This window comes from Myotis myotis, unplaced genomic scaffold (assembly GCF_014108235.1).
Source record: "Myotis myotis isolate mMyoMyo1 unplaced genomic scaffold, mMyoMyo1.p scaffold_m19_p_2, whole genome shotgun sequence".
NCBI lineage: Eukaryota > Metazoa > Chordata > Mammalia > Chiroptera > Vespertilionidae > Myotis > Myotis myotis.
The window spans coordinates 63,252,007-63,270,592 of NW_023416324.1; the positions used below are offsets into that span (position 1 = coordinate 63,252,007).

An 18,586-nucleotide genomic window follows, 5' to 3' on the forward strand; every position below is an offset into this window, starting at 1 on the left:
GCGGGGAACGTTGGAGTCCTCCGTCACTGAAGCAAGCAAGCCTCATGTTAGTTTCAAGCTGCCTGGCTGCCGGCCGCCATCTTGGCTGACAGTAATTTGCATATTGCCCTGATTAGCCAATGGGAAGGGTAGCGGTCGTACGCCAATTACCATGTTTCTCTTTTATTAGATAGGATACAATGAGAGAGAAAGGGTAAGAGATAGCGAGAACTGGAGTAAGAGAGAGAGAGAGAGAGAGAGAGAGAGAGAGACTGAGAGAGAAACAACAAAGGAGAGGACCACGTGAAGGCAGAGGAGAACTGGAGTGATGCAGCCACAAGGAACACAAGGAACATTGTCGGCCACCAGAAACCGGGAAAGGCCAGGAAGGATTCTATCCTAGAGCTTCAGGAGGGAGCATGACCCTGTTGACATCTTGATTTCCAATCTCAGATCTCCAGTACTATGGAAAAATAAATTTATGTTGTTTTAAGCCACTCAGTTTTGGTAATTTGTATGCCTGGCTCAGGAAACCAAAACAGCAAATAATAAAAGGAATAAAGAGCTTGAGAACAAATTTCTGTTTTCAACCTGTTCCCACTGTGGAAATGTGCTACAGTCACCATTTTTACAAACTAAGTTCATAGCTGTTTGGATAAATTTACTGGGTTCAAATCTGGGACCCTATATACATCAAGTGATTGACCTTCAGCAACTTGTCATCATCCTACTTCTCCTAAGAAGGAATGCTGACCTACCACATTGCCCTTTCCAAGTGTGTAAACAGAAACTAGCAACAACCCAGGGCCATTTCAGGTGAGATTTATGCATAAGGAATTATGCATATAATCTCTTCTATCCCCTTTCCTACTGTCCTCTACACTTCAGATTTTTCTTCCTAGTCTCTTCCTAGTCTTTTATTCAGAAAAAAATGCCATAGGAAAGACAGCAGGCTCATCTCCCTTTTCTGGGCTAGGAGAAGAAATGACGGCAAACATAGGCTAACAATATTTATTCTCACAGAAAGATCAATTGAAGCCTTCTTGTTTGCATTCTGTGAGGCAAATGTTTACGGCTTTAAGATTCAACTTCCTGATAAAGGAACGGAATCGTGTTTAAGGGTGTAAACAGTGGCAAGAGAGAAGGCTAGTTTGAAAAGCTTTCTATAGCAGATGGTCATAACTACAGAGAAAATCATTATAACAGATGACCCTTACCAGCAAAACATGAGCAGAGTCAGCAAACAACAGAATCAGGGCAATCAAGAGGGAGTCTGGTGTGAGTAAATATGACTATCATAGCTCACTTGCCAACCAGGATTCAGGAGAGAAGTGATTAGTAAAAAGCTGGAGTTACAGGGTGAAGTGAGAGTGACCATACGTGCAAACTCCAGAACTCAGACTACGATGGCTAGTTATGGCGTTGCTACCACTCTTGTCTGTATTTTTGCACAGAGCTTTTTAGAATCAGCACATAGAATAGCCCACTGTATCTTTTGACTTTGAGAAGTCTGGACACAAGTCTCACCCAAAACAAACTTGCTTCTAGGAGTTTCACTATAATTCTTCTGGTCTTTTCTGTTCTAATAAATATTGACAAAGATCATTTTTTTCTGCAATGGTGAACACTAAATATTTTGAAGTAAATATTATTATAAAGTTATTGTAGGCAAAGTTATGGGAAGTGATTAATTTTGCCTGATATTAGGTGGGAGCAGTTGGATGGCTGCGGGGAGCTTGGAGAAGATTTTATAAAGGAAGTGATGGTAAACTGAATATTGAAGGATGAGTGTTCCAGGCAGTAAAATAAAAGGATGACATTCTGGCAGAGAAAACAGCATAGGGGAATAAATGAAGATTCATCTGACAGAACATGCTATACAGAGAATGGATTTGAGATAGGGATAGGGATATTAAAATAATTTGGGTAAAAAATACTTAAGCCTAACCTAAAGTAGGGCAAGGTGGCAAAATACAGATGCAAAAAATCCTAAAAAAATACTAAGAAATAAAACACAAAAATACATTAAAAATAATACATCCTGATCAAATGGGGCATAAAAATGGTTCAAGATATGCATATCCATTAATGTAATATACCACATTAACAAAAGAAAGCATAAAATTGTATGATGCAAAAAATTTGATAAGATACAACATCCATTTATGATTAAAACACTAAACAAAATGGGTATAGAAGGAAAGTACCTCAACATAATAAGGGCCATCTATGACAATCCCTCAGCCAATATCATACTCAATGGTGAAAAACTGAAAGCTTTTCCTCTAAAATCAGAATGCCTGCTCTCACCACTCTTATTAAAATCTAGTTCTGGAAATCCTAGCTAGATCAATCAGGCAAGAAAAAGAAATAAAAGGCATCAGAACTAGAAATAAAAAAATAAAAGTGTCACTTTTTGCAGATGACAAGATTTTGTACTTGGAAAACCCTAAAGACACCACCAAAAATATTAGAAATAGTAAACAAATACAGTAAAGTTGCAGGATACAAAAATAAGTGTACAAAAATCCACTGTTTTCCTATATATTAACAATGAAATTTCAGAAAACAAGTGGAAAAAACACATACAATTTCTTTTGCAATGAAACTAAAAGAATAAAGTTCATAGGAATAAATTTAACAAAGAATGTAAAAGTCCTATGTACTGAAAACTACAAAGCATTATATTAAAAAAGACAGAAAAGATACAATGAAATGGAAAGATATTCCGTGTTCATGGATTGGAAGAATTGACGTAGTTAAAATGGCCATATTACCCAAAGGAATATACAAATTTAATGCAATTTGATCACCAATATCATTTTTTAAAGAAATAGAGCAAAAAATTATCAGATTTATTTGGAACTAAAAAAGACCCTAAATGGCCAAAGCAATCCTGAGAAAAAGAACAAAGCTGGAGGTATCATACTACCTGACTTCAAATTATACTACAGAGCTATGATAATCAAAACAGCATAGTACTGCAAAGAACAGACACATAGAACAGAACTGATACACCAGAAATAAAACCACATGTATATGGGCAAATAATTTTTGACAAAGGAGCCAAAAACACATGATGGAGAAAAGAAAGCCTCTTCAAGAAATGGTGCTGGGAAAATTAGAAAGCTACACACAATAGAATGAAACTAGACAACAGTTTGCACCCATGTACAAAAAATAATTCAAAATGGATGAAAGACCTAAATATAAAATCTGAAACAATAAATTACATAGAAGAAAACATAGGTACTAAACTCATAGAGAGATTTTATGAATTTGACCCCAAAGGCAAGGGAAGAAAAGGCAAAAATAAATAAATGGGACTATATCAAACTAAAAAGCTTCTGCAAAGCAAAAGAAACTGCTGACAAAACAAAAAGACAACCAACCAAATATGAGGTGATATTTGCAAACAACAGTTCTGACAAGGGGTTAATATACAAATTATAAAAAGAACTCATACAACTTAACACCAAACAAATAATTCAATTAAAAAATAGGCAGAGGACCTGAACAAACACCTCTCCCAAGAGACATACAAATGGCCAATAGATATATTAAAAAAATGTTCAACTTCACAACTACAATGAGATACCACCTCATACCTGTTACAATGGCTATTATCAAGAAGATAGGTAATAACAAGTGTTGGAGAGGTTGTGGAGAAAAAGAAACCCTCAGTCACTGCAGGTGGGACTGTAAACTGGAATAGCCACGATGGAAGACAGTATGACAGCTCCTCAAAAAATTAAGAATACAGTTACCAGATGAGCCAGCAATCCCTCAAACACATTTACTTGCAAAGAGATATGCACCCCTATGTTCATCGCAGCATTATTCACAGTGGCCAAGACATGAAGACAACAAAGTATCCTTTTGATAAAAATGATGTGGTTTTTATATTCTGGAACACTACTCAGCCATTAGAAAAGATGAAATACTGCCATTGTGACGACAGGGATGGACCTTGAGAATATTATGCTAAGTGAAATGAGTCAGTTAGAAAAAGCTCAGAACCATATGATTTCACTCATATATGGGATATAAAACTGAAACTCATAGACACAGACATTAGTATGGTGATTACCAGAGGGGACGGGAGGGGGAGGAATTAGTATGGGGTAAAGGGGGCTAAATATATAGTGATGGAAGATGATATGACTTTGGATGGTGGGCACACAATGCAATATACAGATCACGTATAATAGAGTTGTATACTGAAAACCTATATGATCTTATTAACTAATGTCACCCCAATAATTGTGATAAAAATAAAATAATAAAACTGCTCTAAAGGAAAAAAGAAAAGCAAACATTTAAAAAATATAACCAGCGGCTACAACAGAATAACCTAACTCTAAATGAAGCATAATTCCCCTAAGTGAATCAAACCAGTGTTTGGGAAAACTTGGCAAGAAACAAGTGTGAATATTCATGAATTTGATATTTCTAAGCAATAAAATTAATGTGGTCTGGCATGAGACAAATGTTTAGAGTAGAACCATCAGCAAACGGTAAAATTATCTCTAAAGCCTAAGGACAGAATAAGACAGACTAGCACAGAACAACACAGAAAGAAAGATGGGGTTCAAAGCAGTATAGGAAACATCCCCAATTGAAAACTTCACCAGCAGTATTTTTGGAATGAGAAAGGAGAAACAGATTCCAAAGTGAACTGAGGGAAAAGTTCTCCTCTGATGAAGTATTTCTGAAGGGTATGTGACTATCTAGAAGAATGGGGCCAGGGTTTTCTCTTCTGCCAGCCAGTGAAGAGATTCTTTTCTTCTCCCAGTAGAATAGTTAACCGTTTGCCAGTAAATATGCTGATTTAACTACCTAATGGTTTGTAGTTGGTAGAGGCCAAAAAAAGATATTGCAAGAACCTGATTTTCCTGAAAATGTTGTGAGAAGTCACAGCAAAAGCTAAGAAAGTTTAACCTTCTCAAATTATGCTGGAAAGCAGTGGGTTGGTGTCACAACCCAAAGAAAAGCTAATTTTAAGTAAACCCAGTGGATTCATTGAGTTAGGAAACACTTGTAGATACAGATGTTATATAAATTGGAAACAGAAGATAGTCATCACCACAATTTCACAAACATTTAGAGCTTCGTTCAACATTTGCTTCAAAGAGAGTTTGAGGAAGTAAAAGTTGTTCTTTCAGATTTCAGGCTTGAGAAAAGTCAGTTCATTAATCAAAGTTATTTACATACTAGCTATCCATTCAATCTGGCTAAGTCTTCCTTTCAGATGTGGAGGAAAAGGGGCCACATACCAAACCTGACAAGCTCAGAGGAGGCCTGCATGGCAGTCTTACAAACTCAGAGACTGAAAGTAACCACAAAGGATGGTTTGAAATTAAAACTCTTTAACTAAAGGCAGTTTATGGTGAGTAGTCATGTTCTAGGCTAGAAATCTTCCCTGACAAAGGTCAAATTTCACCTTAACAAAGCCTGTCTGTTGTCATTTTGCAACAACAATAAAATACCTGTGGAGTGTCAAAATAATCTCCTTTTACTGGACCCCTCAAAGCACAGGCACTGCTCCGCTCCACTGAGATGACAAATGCCCTCATTGCTATTGAGTTGACGACTGCTAACTATTCTGTGCCCATCTATGTGAAAGAAGTATGTGTCATTTTACTTTTTATCCAATCCCAGAGGTTCCTGTCCTTGCCCTTGCTTTCTCCTGTCTCCACAATCTATCATCAATGGATTTCATGTAACCCACTTATATTTCCTCTTTTGATTAAAATAAGGTGCAAAACTGCCATTCGCTGGAACTTTTCAATCTGTTGAGATTTTGCTTCATGGCAATTGTCCTCAGTTTGGCTCAAATAAACTCAGAAATTTTCTACAGGTTTGAATGTTTCTTATGTTGACACAGACAGGATCACAAGTATTTTACATGAAAGAGGGGTATGTTGGATAGAATAGCCCATCATTCATTATTAAAAGTGAATTATGTTTATGTACATATGATGTACTATTATTTATGGGCTTAGAACAAGGCATTATACAAGAAAAAAAGAAGTCATATTCAGAATTGGAAAGCTAAAATACCTACATGTGAAAAGCAGTAAGCAAAAAAATTTGCAGCAGATGGTAAAATTTTTTGTGTTGAATGACTTCTATAAACAATAAATATTCTAGGATTACAGAAGAGGGAAAGATTGCTATTAGAGTGGGTCAAGGGAAGAGGGAGTTTGAACTGGATTATAAAAAAAATAGATAGGATTTATGTAAGTAAAGATTATATAATATTGTTAACAAGCAGAGAACATTGTGAGCAAAGAAATAAGACAGGAAATATAAAAAGAGAGTTAGCAGATTTTGTTTAGCAACTGACATAAACTGAAAGGGAAAAGATATAAAGTAAGAATACAGAACACCTTCAGAACAATTGAGCTAATAAAAAAATGACACTGAATAAATTCTAGTCTAATTTTGGCTGATTAAATTGGTCACATAAAGTCCTTTTGAGAATGGATGAGGGTAAGAATTCAGATAAGGCTTGAGAACATTATGACTTTCTATTGAATTCCTACTATATACCAGGAACGTTGTGTTCTAAAAATTGGGGATATAATAATGAAAAAGACAGTGTTATACTCATGGATCTTAAATTTTGGTGGTGGGAGATAGATAATAAACAACTCCCCCCACAAATATGTAAAATAAGATATTATCGATAGCATTAAATGTCATGAAGGATAAACAAGTAATATAATATAAAGTGATGGATAGAAAGGGCAGTTAGAGAAGGCCTCTCAGGAAGTAACATTTCAGCTGACATCTGAAAGATGAGAAGAAAGCAGCAATGGGAGGAGATGATTCGAGAAAGAAGGAACAGAAAACGCAAACAGCTGGACTTCTTCTAGGATCAAAAAAACATGACATTACTAATTATTTCAATGATGCTTATTTGCATTTGAAACTGAGCAGAACAACAGAGAACCCTATTCCAACTTAGAAGCAAGGTGTGAAATTTGCAGTGATTACCTTATATCCCTCTTCTCCAGGCTCTCCTCTCTCTCCTTGTTCCCCCATTGGACCCTACAGAGACCACATGCAAAAATAATCAATTTCACAGCTGGATCGAAAAATTTGTAACCAAGTGCATAATAAATTTATTAAGTTCCATTAAGTAATTTCAAAGGATTGAATCTCAATGACACAAAGAACATCATAAACGTTGCATTTTTTAAAGAGATTCTCATGATTCTGCTAGAAAAAAATATTTTAGAAATGAAGTATAAATAAATATAAATTAAAAAAGATTTAAGCAGGACCACTCAGCCATTTAATTTCACTTCCTATACTTTACAGTTCTTAATCATTAATTATATTATTTATTCTCTAATCTGTGAAATTTAAAAATCTTAAGACACAAATTAACCTAAAAAACACTACACTTATTAATTTTAATCCTTAATGTAAAAACTAATCTAATAAACTCACACACTTCTAACTTTTCTAAACATTTCTAATATAAAATTTTTGATATAAGCTGTTCAAATGATCTAGTCTAAAATGCACTTGAAAAAATCAATTATCACATACTAGAACCTACTTTCTGAAAAGAAACTCAGATTGAAATTAGTTGGGAAAACCATAAAATTTATTCTGAACAATTAGTTGATAAACTTTAACTTATTCCTTTATGGAAAATAAAGATAATAGACATAATGTAAAACCCATGATCTTTGATTCTGCTTTTTTTTAAAAAAATATATTTCATTGACTTTCCACAGAGAGGAAAGGAGAGGGATAGTTAGAAACATCGATGAGAGAGAAACATCGATCAGCTGCCTCCTGCACACCTCCCACTGGGGATGTGCCTGCAACCAAGGCACATACCCTTGACCGGAATCGAACCCGGGACCCCTCAGTCTGTAGGCCGATGCTCTATCCACTGAGCCAAACCGGTTAGGGCTGATTCTGCTTTTTAATTATTTAGAATCTTGTATAAGTTTCCCATCTGTCCCATGTATACTAGTTAAAATCACCAGTGTTATGTTAGACTTTTAATATATTTATTAAATTTCAGTGACATTCTTAGATCCTGGTAAAGCTGAATCTGGGGAAAAGAAGTACTACTATACTCCATTTACCCATACTTTTCCATTTGCTTTAGCTTTTAAATTTCTGCATTATTTCCATATTTTTTCCTCTCAGAGGATTAAAGACTTCTCTTTTTTTAAAAAAAAAATTTTATTGATTTTTTACAGAGAGGAAGGGAGAGGGATAGAGAGTTAGAAACATTGATGAGAGAGAAACATCGATCGGCTGCCTCCTGCACATGCGCCACTGGGGATGTGCCCGCAACCAAGGTACATACCCTTGACTGGAATCGAACCTGGGACCTTTCAGTCCACAGGCCGACACTCTATTAACTGAGACAAACTAGTCAGGGTGAGCCTTCTCTTTTTTTTTTTTTTTTAAATATATTTTATTGATTTTTTACAGAGAGGAAGGGAGAGAGATAGAGAGCTAGAAACATCGATGAGAGAGAAACATCGATCAGCTGCCTCCTGCACATCTCCTACTGGGGATGTGCCCAAAACCCAGGTACATGCCCTTGACTGGAATCGAACCTGGGACCTTTCAGTCCGCAGGCCGACGCTCTATCCACTGAGCCAAACCAGTTTTGGCATGAGCCTTCTCTTTTAATAAAGAATCTTATATATTCTGTTTAAAATTTTTTAAAAATATATTTTTATTGATTTCAGAGAGGAAGGGAGAAGGAGATGGAAACATCAATGATGAGAGAGAATCATTCATTGGCTGCCTTCTGCATGCCCCCCACTAAGGATTGGGCCCACAACCCAGGCATGTGCCCTTGACTAGAATCAAACCTGGAACCCTTCAGTCCACAGGCCCATGCTCTATCCACTGAGCCAAACCAGCTAGGGCTTATATAGTCTTAAAGATAAGTTTGGCTCTAGGCATACGAAATGGCTTGCTTTAATCAGAAAAATTCTAGACTCTTTCCTTTCTATTTCTATAACAATGTATAACTTTCAATGACCACTAAAAATCCAGTTCAAAATATCTGGAGTGACTATCTTTCTGCTTGAGGATTCTTTTTTTTTTTTTTTTAAATATGTTTTTATGGATTTCAGAGAGGAAGGGAGAGGGAGAGACAGATAGAAACATCAACGATGAGAGGGAATCATTGATCAGCTGCCTCCTGCATGCCCCCGACTGGGGATGGAGCCTGAAACCCAGGCATGTGCTCTTGACCAGAATAAAACCTGGCACCCTTCAGTCCACAGGCCCATGCTCCATTCACTGAGCCAAACCAGCTAGGGCCTGAGGATTCCTTTATCCTATACTAGAGGCCTGGTGCACAAAACTTTGTGCTCTTGGGGGGGAGGGGGTCCCTCAGCCTGGCCTGTACCCTCTCGCAGTCTGGGACCCCTTGGGGGATGTCCACCTGCTGGCTTAGGCCTGCTCCCTGGGGGATTGGGCCTAAGCTGGCAGTCAGACATCCCTCTGGCAGCCCGGAAGCCCTCAAGGGATGTCCACTTGCCAGCAGGGAGCAGGCCTAAGCTGCAGTCAGACATCCTAAGTGCTGCTGAGGAGGCGGGAGAGGCTCCCACCACCACTGCTGTGCTGGCAGCCATCAGCCTGGCTTGTGGCTGAGCAGAGCTCCCTCTGTGGAAGCACACTGACCACCAGGGGGCAGCTCCTGCATTGAGCGTCTGTCCCCTGGTGGTCAGTATGTGTCATAGTGACCAGTCATTTCCAGTTGTTCTGCAGTTAGGGTCAATTTTCATATAACCCTTTTATTATATAGGATAGAAGCCTGGTGCACAGCTGGGGGCTGGCTGGTTTGCCCTGAAGGGTGTCCCGGATCAGGGTGGGGGTTCCGCTGGGGTGCCTGGCCATCCTGGCAGAAGGGCTGATGGCTGTTCTCAGGCTGGCCATGCCCCCTGGTGACCCAAGCTCCCAGCCTCTCCTTTTTTTCTTTTTTCCTGGGGTTTATTTATCTTCTATAATTGAAACTTTGTAGCCTTGAGCTGAGCCCAGGGCCAGCCAGGGCAGGCAGGAAGCTTGGCTTCCTCCATCGCCAGGGGCAACCAAGCCACCTGCTTGCTCCAGCTCTGTGGCTGCCACCATCTTAGTTGGGTTATTTTGCATACTCGCTCCTGATTGGCTTGTGGGCGTGGCTTGAGTGTAGCAGAGGGATGGTTAATTTGCATGTTTCTCTTTTATTATATAGGATGGTATCATGTGAAAACTCGAAAATTTAACCAATCATGTTTATTTCTGTCAACTAAGCATTCTTATTTATTCACTTAATGTTCTACAATAGCTATTTTTTTTATGTTTTTTTAAAGTTTTACATAGGTCTCCTTTTTCCTGGATTGGACCCGCCCCCTCCCCCCCCTGCCACTCCCACCCCCAAGGGCAAGTCCCCACTGCCCCAGTGTCTATGTCCATTGGTTATGCTAATATGCATGCATACAAGTCCTTTGGTTGATCTCTAACCCCACACCCTTCCCTGCCTTCTCTCTGAGGTTAGATGGTTTGTTCTGTGCTACCTTTTCACTGGATCTATTTTTGTTCATCAGTTTATGTTGATCATTATATCCCACATATGAGTGAGATCATGTGATATTTATCTTTCTCTGACTGGCATATTTCACTTAGCATAATGCTCTCCAGTTCCATCCATGCTGTTGCAAATGGTAAAAGTTACTTCTTTTTTATAACAGCACAGTATTCCATTGCGTAGATGTATCACAGTCTTTTTTTTTAAAAAAAATATATTTTATTGATTTTTTACAGAGCGGAAGGGAGAGGGATGAGAGTTAGAAACATCTATGAGAGAGAAGCATCAATCAGCTGCCTCCTGCACATCTCCTACTGGGGATGTGCCTGCAACCAAGGTACATGCCCTTGACCGTAATCGAACCTGGGACCCTTCAGTCCGCAGGCCAACACTCTAGCCACTGAGCCAAACCAGTCAGGGCTGTATCACAGTCTTTTAATCCACTTAGGCTGTTTCCACATCTTAGCTATTGTAAATTGTGCTGCTATGAACATAGGGGTGCATATATCCTTTCTGATTGGTGTTCCTGGTTTCTTGGGATATAGTCCTTAGAAGTGGGATTACTGGGTCAAATGGGAGTTCCATTTTTAACTTTTTGATGAAACTCCATACTGTTTTCCACAGTGGCTACACCAGTCTGACTTTCTACCAGCAGTGCATGAGTACAATAGCTATTTTTGAAAAATCATTGTTACAGGTCATCCCTTAAAATGCTTAATTAGGAGACTGAAGTTAAGTGATCTTTAAAAAGTATTAATTCTAAAAACTGGTTAGATGAGTCTTTTTTTTTTTTTAATCTTTATTGTTGAAAGTATTACGTAAGTCTTTCTTTTTCCCCCAGGGTTAACTTCTTCCAGCCAGCTCCTGCTTCCACCCCCACCTTCAGGACCTCAGGTTAAATGAGCCTTTAAATCATTTGCTGTGTGTAAACTACTATAAAAAGGGTACAAATCAGATTTTTAAAAATACTTCAGAAATAAATCTGAATTTGATGGCTAAAGAAATATCTCCCCTAAAATGTCTACAGTATGTAATTTTAAAATAATCTCTATAAAAGGTGTTATCATGCATTTAATGCTGAAAGTTATATTTAGAAAATCACTATATTAAACTTACATATTGTACAAAGGACCTTGACCTGCATATAAATAGCTTTCATATTTAGATTATGTCATTATAGATACTGTTGTTCTATAAAAATCATGTTACAAAAGTAACAAAATAAAATTCTTTGAAAGGATGTGATTGATGTTTTGAATCTATTATAGTAATTACATTTATCTTGAACATGAAAATAATTTCAGAAAAAGACCTACTGGTTCACCTCGAGGCCCAGGTAGTCCTAGGACTGTGTTATCTTCTCCTGGATAACCCTAAAACGAAGATAATGAATTACAAAACAACAAGTTAATAAAATGATTAGCAAACTATACAGCCTATTATTTTCTAATATGTCATGAAATATACAATCTGGTTTTATTTTTTTAAATAGAAAATTTTTACCTACAAAACCTAGCATATGAAATTTTATTCATAGTTGTAATTCATATGAGGTTTTCCTTGAAAGTGTCAATCTGTGTTAATTACATAAAAAGCAGCTTAAGATTTTTCTGTGTCAGGTTTCCAATGATGTTACAAATCAAGTGGAGTACTGTTGTAGTTATTCTTAACTCATAAGACATTTTACTATCAATGTACTGTGGTTAGTCAGTTAATCTACAGTCCCCCAATCTCTTTCAGTAACAACTTAATTTTACTTTTATAAAAGTTTATAGGTTGCAAAATACTTGAATATATATTAGTTCACCTCAATCTTGAAACAACCTATGGAAGACAGTTTAACGATTTATTGAAATTTTTCACCCATTGCTATTTCTTTGTTTTTCTTCTAGAATTTGCAATACTTCCCCAGTTGAAAAGGGCTTCTTTTATTTTTTTGAAACAGTTGCCATGCATACTTTCAGAAAGAACACATGAATTCAATGTTTGACTTTAGGATTAAAAAGTCAATATACACACACACATACCTTTTCTCCTTTAGGTCCTGGCAACCCAGAAAGTCCTGGTTGACCTTGATGGCCCTAACAAAAGGACAAGCGAGTAGACAGTCTCAATAACATTTGTGCATGCTCTACCTAAAACCACCAGGGCCACACTATTAGATATTGCACTATTTTGAAAGAAAAATAGGATTCACTCTATAAGGGGATGAGGCCTAATATGTTTAAAAGGTCTATCAGGGATATTGCACCTTAATTTGCATACTTGGGATAACATCTTTATATAAATGTTTTCATGCAAATATACACTTTCTTATTTTCAACTAGAGGCCCAGTGCATGACACTCGTGCGTGGGGGGAGAGGTGGGTGGGGGAAGAGAGATGGGGGAAGGAGGGTCTCTCAGCCTGGCCTGCACCCTCTCACAGTTCAGAACCCCTCAGGGGATGTCTGCCTGCCAGCTTAGCAGGAGAGGCTCCTGGCATCTCCGCTGCACTTGCCAGCTTTAAGCCGGCTTCAGGTTGAGCAGCGCTCCCCCTGTGAAGAGCACACTGACCACCAGAGGGCAGCTCCTGCATTGAGTGTCTGCCCCCTGGTGGTCAGTGCATGTCATAGCAACAGGTTGTCCCACCGTTTGGTCTATTTGCATATTAGCCTTTTATTATAGGATTAGATTTGCTTACTCTATATCCTGGAATTCCTGGTTCTCCATCAGGTCCCATTAATCCTAAATGTCCCTAAAAAACAATATTAGAGAGAAAATAGATAATTGTTTAAATCATTAAACTTATACTGCTATTATTTAAAATTCAGATATTTTTTACGGTACAAATTACCACTTAGTCTGAAATGGGAAAACAAAAAAATCACACTCTAACTTTTGCCTCATTTTTCTTATGAGCCACAAAAGTCTCACAAAAAAAATGTCTCTTTGGCTTACATCAGGCATAAACATCCTTAATCATATGAAGAGAAATGCCTCCAATTGTCAGAATCCTGCAGGTTTCTAGCACGTTCTTGGAAATGCAGTTTGTATTTGTCAAATTTTGGTAGATGTGCTTCACTGAGTATTAGAGAATGAAGGCTGCTAGTTTTTGATACTGTCACAATTTGAACAGGGGGACTCTGTACTCATTGGTAGTTTCAGATGCTTTGATGAATAGTTGTAGCTCTGGTCAAAGTTGTTAAAATAGAAATGGTTAAACACTTGTGTGTAATAATCACTCCATGATTCCTATTATTATTAATATTTTACAGATGAGTAAACCACACACATTATAGGCTATTTAGTAAATGCCTTTAAACTCCTGAAAAGATGAGTCAGACAGCCAAAAAAACAAAACAAAAAACAAACAAAAAAAAAACCCCACAGAACAATGATTTGAAAAATGTCTTAGCTTTCATCATATCAAAAAGTTTCCACATCAACTCTTCTATTTGAGTCTCAAAATAAATAGGAGATGAGTAAATTAAGGCACAGAATGGGTATGTGACTAGCCAAATATTACATTAACCAGAAGTTCAATGTAATAGACAGGATAATAAATAAGAGGAGGTGGTATGAATATTACCTAAAGAACCCATGAGAATCACCTAAATTGATTAAAGTGAATGTAAAGTCAAAATATAGAAATAAGTAGATTTCTCACATAGCACCAGTAAGGTGTAATGGAAAAAGGATTACATATAATAAAATCCTTAAGAAACCAACAATAAACCTAACAAGAAAGGTATAAGAACAGAGATAAAGAAAATAAAACTTTATTGAAGGATATATAATAAGATATGAGTAATGGAAAGACATATGGTATTTTTCTATTGAAAGATTAAATATTAAAGGAACTTGAGCTGATTCTAAAGTTTACATGAAAGAGGAAATCATAGTTAAGAGCCAAACTTTTCAGAAAAATGAATTACGGAGTATTTGTCTCAAAAGATACTGCAATAATATAATAATTTAAGTAATGTGGTATTGACTCCCAAATAAACTAATGATTGGGAGAAGAAAAGTGAGAGGAGAAAAGCAGACCAAGGGATATTTGAGAGTTTAGCTTATGGTAGGGTAGCATTTCAGCAAAGTGGGAAATTGACTGCTTGTTTATTAAACGGTGTTGAGATAACTGGCTGTCTTAATTTGAGCAAAAAAAAAAAAATCAGTCCTTTACAATTACTATCATAGTAAAAATGTATGCTTTGAAGAATTAAGGGTGAAAATAAAGGTATAAAAATATTACAAGAGAGATATAGAAGAATATTGTTATACACTTTAGGGAGGGAAGGCATTTCTAACAAATAAAATAAAACCTAGAACTATATAGAAAAAGACTGACAGATATGACTACGTGACAATTAATATTAAAAAATAAATGAAAGGGAATATATTTGTAACATATTTTGCAGCACATTTAATAAAATACAACATATAAAATACATAAGGAGTTATTGCAAATAACAGGAAAAAGACTGCAACCTAATAGAAAAACATGTACAGTGCATATGACTAGGCAACTTCAAGAGAAAAAGACACAAATTACTAGCTGCAGCCAGGAAAATGTAAATAGAAAAAAAAATACACTATTTTATTTATCAAATTATGAAACATTAAAAGGATTCATCTGAAGTATTGGTGATAAAAATGTAAATTTGGAGAAACCTCTTGGGAAGGTAGTTTGGGAATGTGTCAAAATTTAAGAAGTGAATATTTTTTATAGAGAAAATCAAAGTAGAAGAATACATTAAAGGCAATACTCTTTGGATAAATTAACTTAGGTTTATTAAAAGTCATCACATTATTTAATGGTTTTGAATGCATAATTCAAAGAGAGAAAAATATTAATAATTCAAACAAAAGGAAGCAAAGAAGACCTGGAGTAGTTTGATGGCAGTAAGGGACGGAATACTGAAAATGAGCAGGAGGCGAACCGTCCTCCAACAGATGAATCATGCAATGCTCTCCCGCAGGCCTTGGAGAAAAGTCTGGCATTTGTGTGACATTTACATGGAGAGTAGGAAACACACATTCATTTTGTAAATAAGCTTATGAAACAGTGAAAAGACTAAACTGGGTAATCTCTTAAGTAGTTTGCATCTCTCATGCTGTGATTTTCTGAGCGGGCCCCAATACATTAGTAACATAAATTTGCTTTTACAGGTTCAGAAGTATCACACTATTTTTGTTTCCAACATCATGTAAAGTTCTTGCAAAAGATGAAATATTATTAGACATTATGGAGATTTATCACAGTGGTTAGAAAAATCATCTCTAGATAAGCACCTGGAGTCCAAGCATATAAAGAAAACCCATTTTTGAGTAAACTTAATTTTCAAAGTAATTCGTCAGCCATGACAGCGGAGTTTTATACAGATGTTAAATCCTGATTTTAAGTGCAAGGCATATAAACTTTCCTACTTAGGTTAAGAGTTATAATCTGATATTTTTAAACTTCATTTCATATTTTATTTCCATTTTAAGTTTTTTCCCCTTTCCTTTTTCGTGTCCAGAAACCACTAAGCCATGTAAGTACTGTGGAATGCTTACAATTCTCCACATCCCAAGGAGGTAGATTATTTTCAATGGAACTATTGCTTTTTCTGTAAAATTAATCAAGGAACGGAGCTTTAAGGACATGGATACATTTCTTTTCCGTCCACAGTGAACTCAGGTCTGGAAACCAATCAGATACTCACCACGGCACCTCTGGTTCCTCTGGCGCCCTTAGGACCACTTTCCCCCGTCTGTCCAGGGGCGCCTCTGCTGCCAATTTCTCCTGTGGGCCCTATCTGTCCTTTATCACCCTATGGATGTCATTAATAAGCGAAAAAAGGAAGGGAAAACAAATTTATACTGGGAATAATGAACTATGTCACATACCTGGACGACTCCAGATAATATTCTGTAAGCGAAATGCTAAGAATAGTAACTTTGCGTTAACTCAATAGTACTACAGACCACCACTGATGATAATAACATAACATACCGTCACTAAATAGGTTATCTTAAAAATATAATTAAAAGTCATTTTGGAAAAAGAATTTATAAGTTATTTTGGCCAAACAAGCAGAGGAGATCTGAGTTACAAATAACCAAGTTTTTTATTTTTATTTTGAAATTTGTGTATGTATGCATATCTGTATGAATGTATGCATGCATGCATATATTGATTATAATCATGAGAAAATATAGGCCCTATTGGGAAGCCTGTTTCTACAGAGAACTTCAATGCCACAAAGATCTGTTTAATGCAAAAAGGCTTCAGTGTGCAGTTCTGTACAGTGTGTTCAGGATCATCACTCACTGGTTTGGAGTTTGCCTTTAAAAATCTGTAACATTTTCATATCATTTTACATCCTTCTAAAAACCACTCATATTCTGTTTTCCATTCGGCTGACTGCTCATTCTCTAGCACCAAAACATAGCTGCTCTTAGACAACATTAAGTGATATAATTCATTTTCTGAACATGGGAACCACCCTGTTCTATTCAAGTATACACAAAGAAAAACTAAACTGTGATCATAGTCAGTGAGAACATTTTTAGCATTCGTAATAATTTACAGGCTTTCCCAGGGGTGCAGGTTATTCTAAGGGCCTGCACTGTCCCATTTCTAATGTTGATTTTAGGCATAAAGTTATGTATGCTGAAAAGAGACTTTAATATTCATGAGAAAGAATGGCAACTAAAATTCACTTTATTCCTTTTTCTTAACCTTTTATTACCCTTACACTGTTCCCAAATTATGAGAAAGGTGTACTGGGTGTATATTAGCAGAAATGATAGAATTGGGATTTGGGAACTAGAATATGATGTGATTTGAAGTTAAACATAGTAAAAGTATTCAGGTTTAGAAGTATCATGCAACCCTTGTTTCCAAAAGTTCATGCAAAAAATGAAATGTTATTAGACATTATGGATTTTAGTACAATGATGTAGTATAGAGCTGATGTAGTACAATGGAAAAATCATTTCCATGTCTCACCAATACTTGAATAAATTACTGACCTCACATAGAGATGAACTTTTAATTATGATGTACTAAAATTTTAAAAATATGTAACTTTTTAAATAAAATATGAAGGGAGAAAATAAAGCATTTTTTCATTTGTGTTTCTTAGTTAATATATATAAAAATATAAAACCAATTATTAACCTTTTCAATTAAAGAAACACATTAATAATCTAGAAATAATTCTAATCATATTTATTTTTCTAAAACATTTTACTGACATTGTTACTAAATAGCCCAAATCGTATATTATTTTCCTTTTCTCTCTTTTCTGGCTTATGGGTCTACTAAAGAATTTTTGGCAAGCAGAAGGAAAGGTAGATATCTTTCTAGAAACTACAAAGTGGAAAATTTGCCTTCATATAATTAAGAGGAATTAGTACTCCTAGGAGGAATTAAGTATGAATTTATACAAATGTCCTTTTTTAAGGTAAATTTATATCTTTATTACTTTATATATCATGCAAATAAAACCACAGCATTCTATGGGGCTGTGAGCACATCAGAGGAAAGAAAACCAGCTTAAAATGATGTAAAAAATTTTACCTTTTTTCCCGAATGACCTCTCTGTCCTGGAATTCCCACAATTCCTTCAGGTCCCTGAATATTCAATATATATAAAAAAAGTAAGCAATTGTTACAGAAAGTACTAGATAGGATGTTTAAATACTTATATTACATAATTATTGAATTGAAGATTAAGTAAAGATGAGAGTTACTTTTCCACAATATTATGTTTGGCTAATCATCTAAAAAGAGGTCATGATGACTTAGAGGCACAGCTGTTACTAGTGAGTAAAATTCACATATACAGACTGGCCAAGATAGACAAAATTAAACAGTTATTTATTTATTGGAGGAAGAAAATTACTTGGTTTCAGCATCCACATTTTGATTAGCAAGAATATAATTAAAGTAAATCCAAAGGCATCATTTCAGCATCTCTATGAGGTAATGTGGGTTCAACATCTTATTGAATGTATAGGGTTACAAAATATATCTAATCATGGTCAAGGAGAACTCAACATTTCATTGGAGTAGAGAA

General features: G+C 36.1%; 1 protein-coding gene across 1 annotated transcript in view; it reads right to left on the reverse strand.

The window, feature by feature from the left end:
- COL24A1 (collagen type XXIV alpha 1 chain) overlaps positions 1 to 18,586 on the reverse strand; it is a 304,137-nt gene that overhangs the window by 72,163 nt on the left and 213,388 nt on the right. The window contains exons 37-42 of the mRNA XM_036348461.1: positions 18,088 to 18,141; positions 16,226 to 16,333; positions 13,222 to 13,275; positions 12,568 to 12,621; positions 11,857 to 11,913; positions 6,982 to 7,035 (exon numbers count right to left, since the gene is read on the reverse strand). Of these exons, the coding sequence (XP_036204354.1) occupies positions 6,982 to 7,035; positions 11,857 to 11,913; positions 12,568 to 12,621; positions 13,222 to 13,275; positions 16,226 to 16,333; positions 18,088 to 18,141 (381 nt within the window). The remainder of the gene's footprint in view (positions 1 to 6,981; positions 7,036 to 11,856; positions 11,914 to 12,567; positions 12,622 to 13,221; positions 13,276 to 16,225; positions 16,334 to 18,087; positions 18,142 to 18,586) is intronic.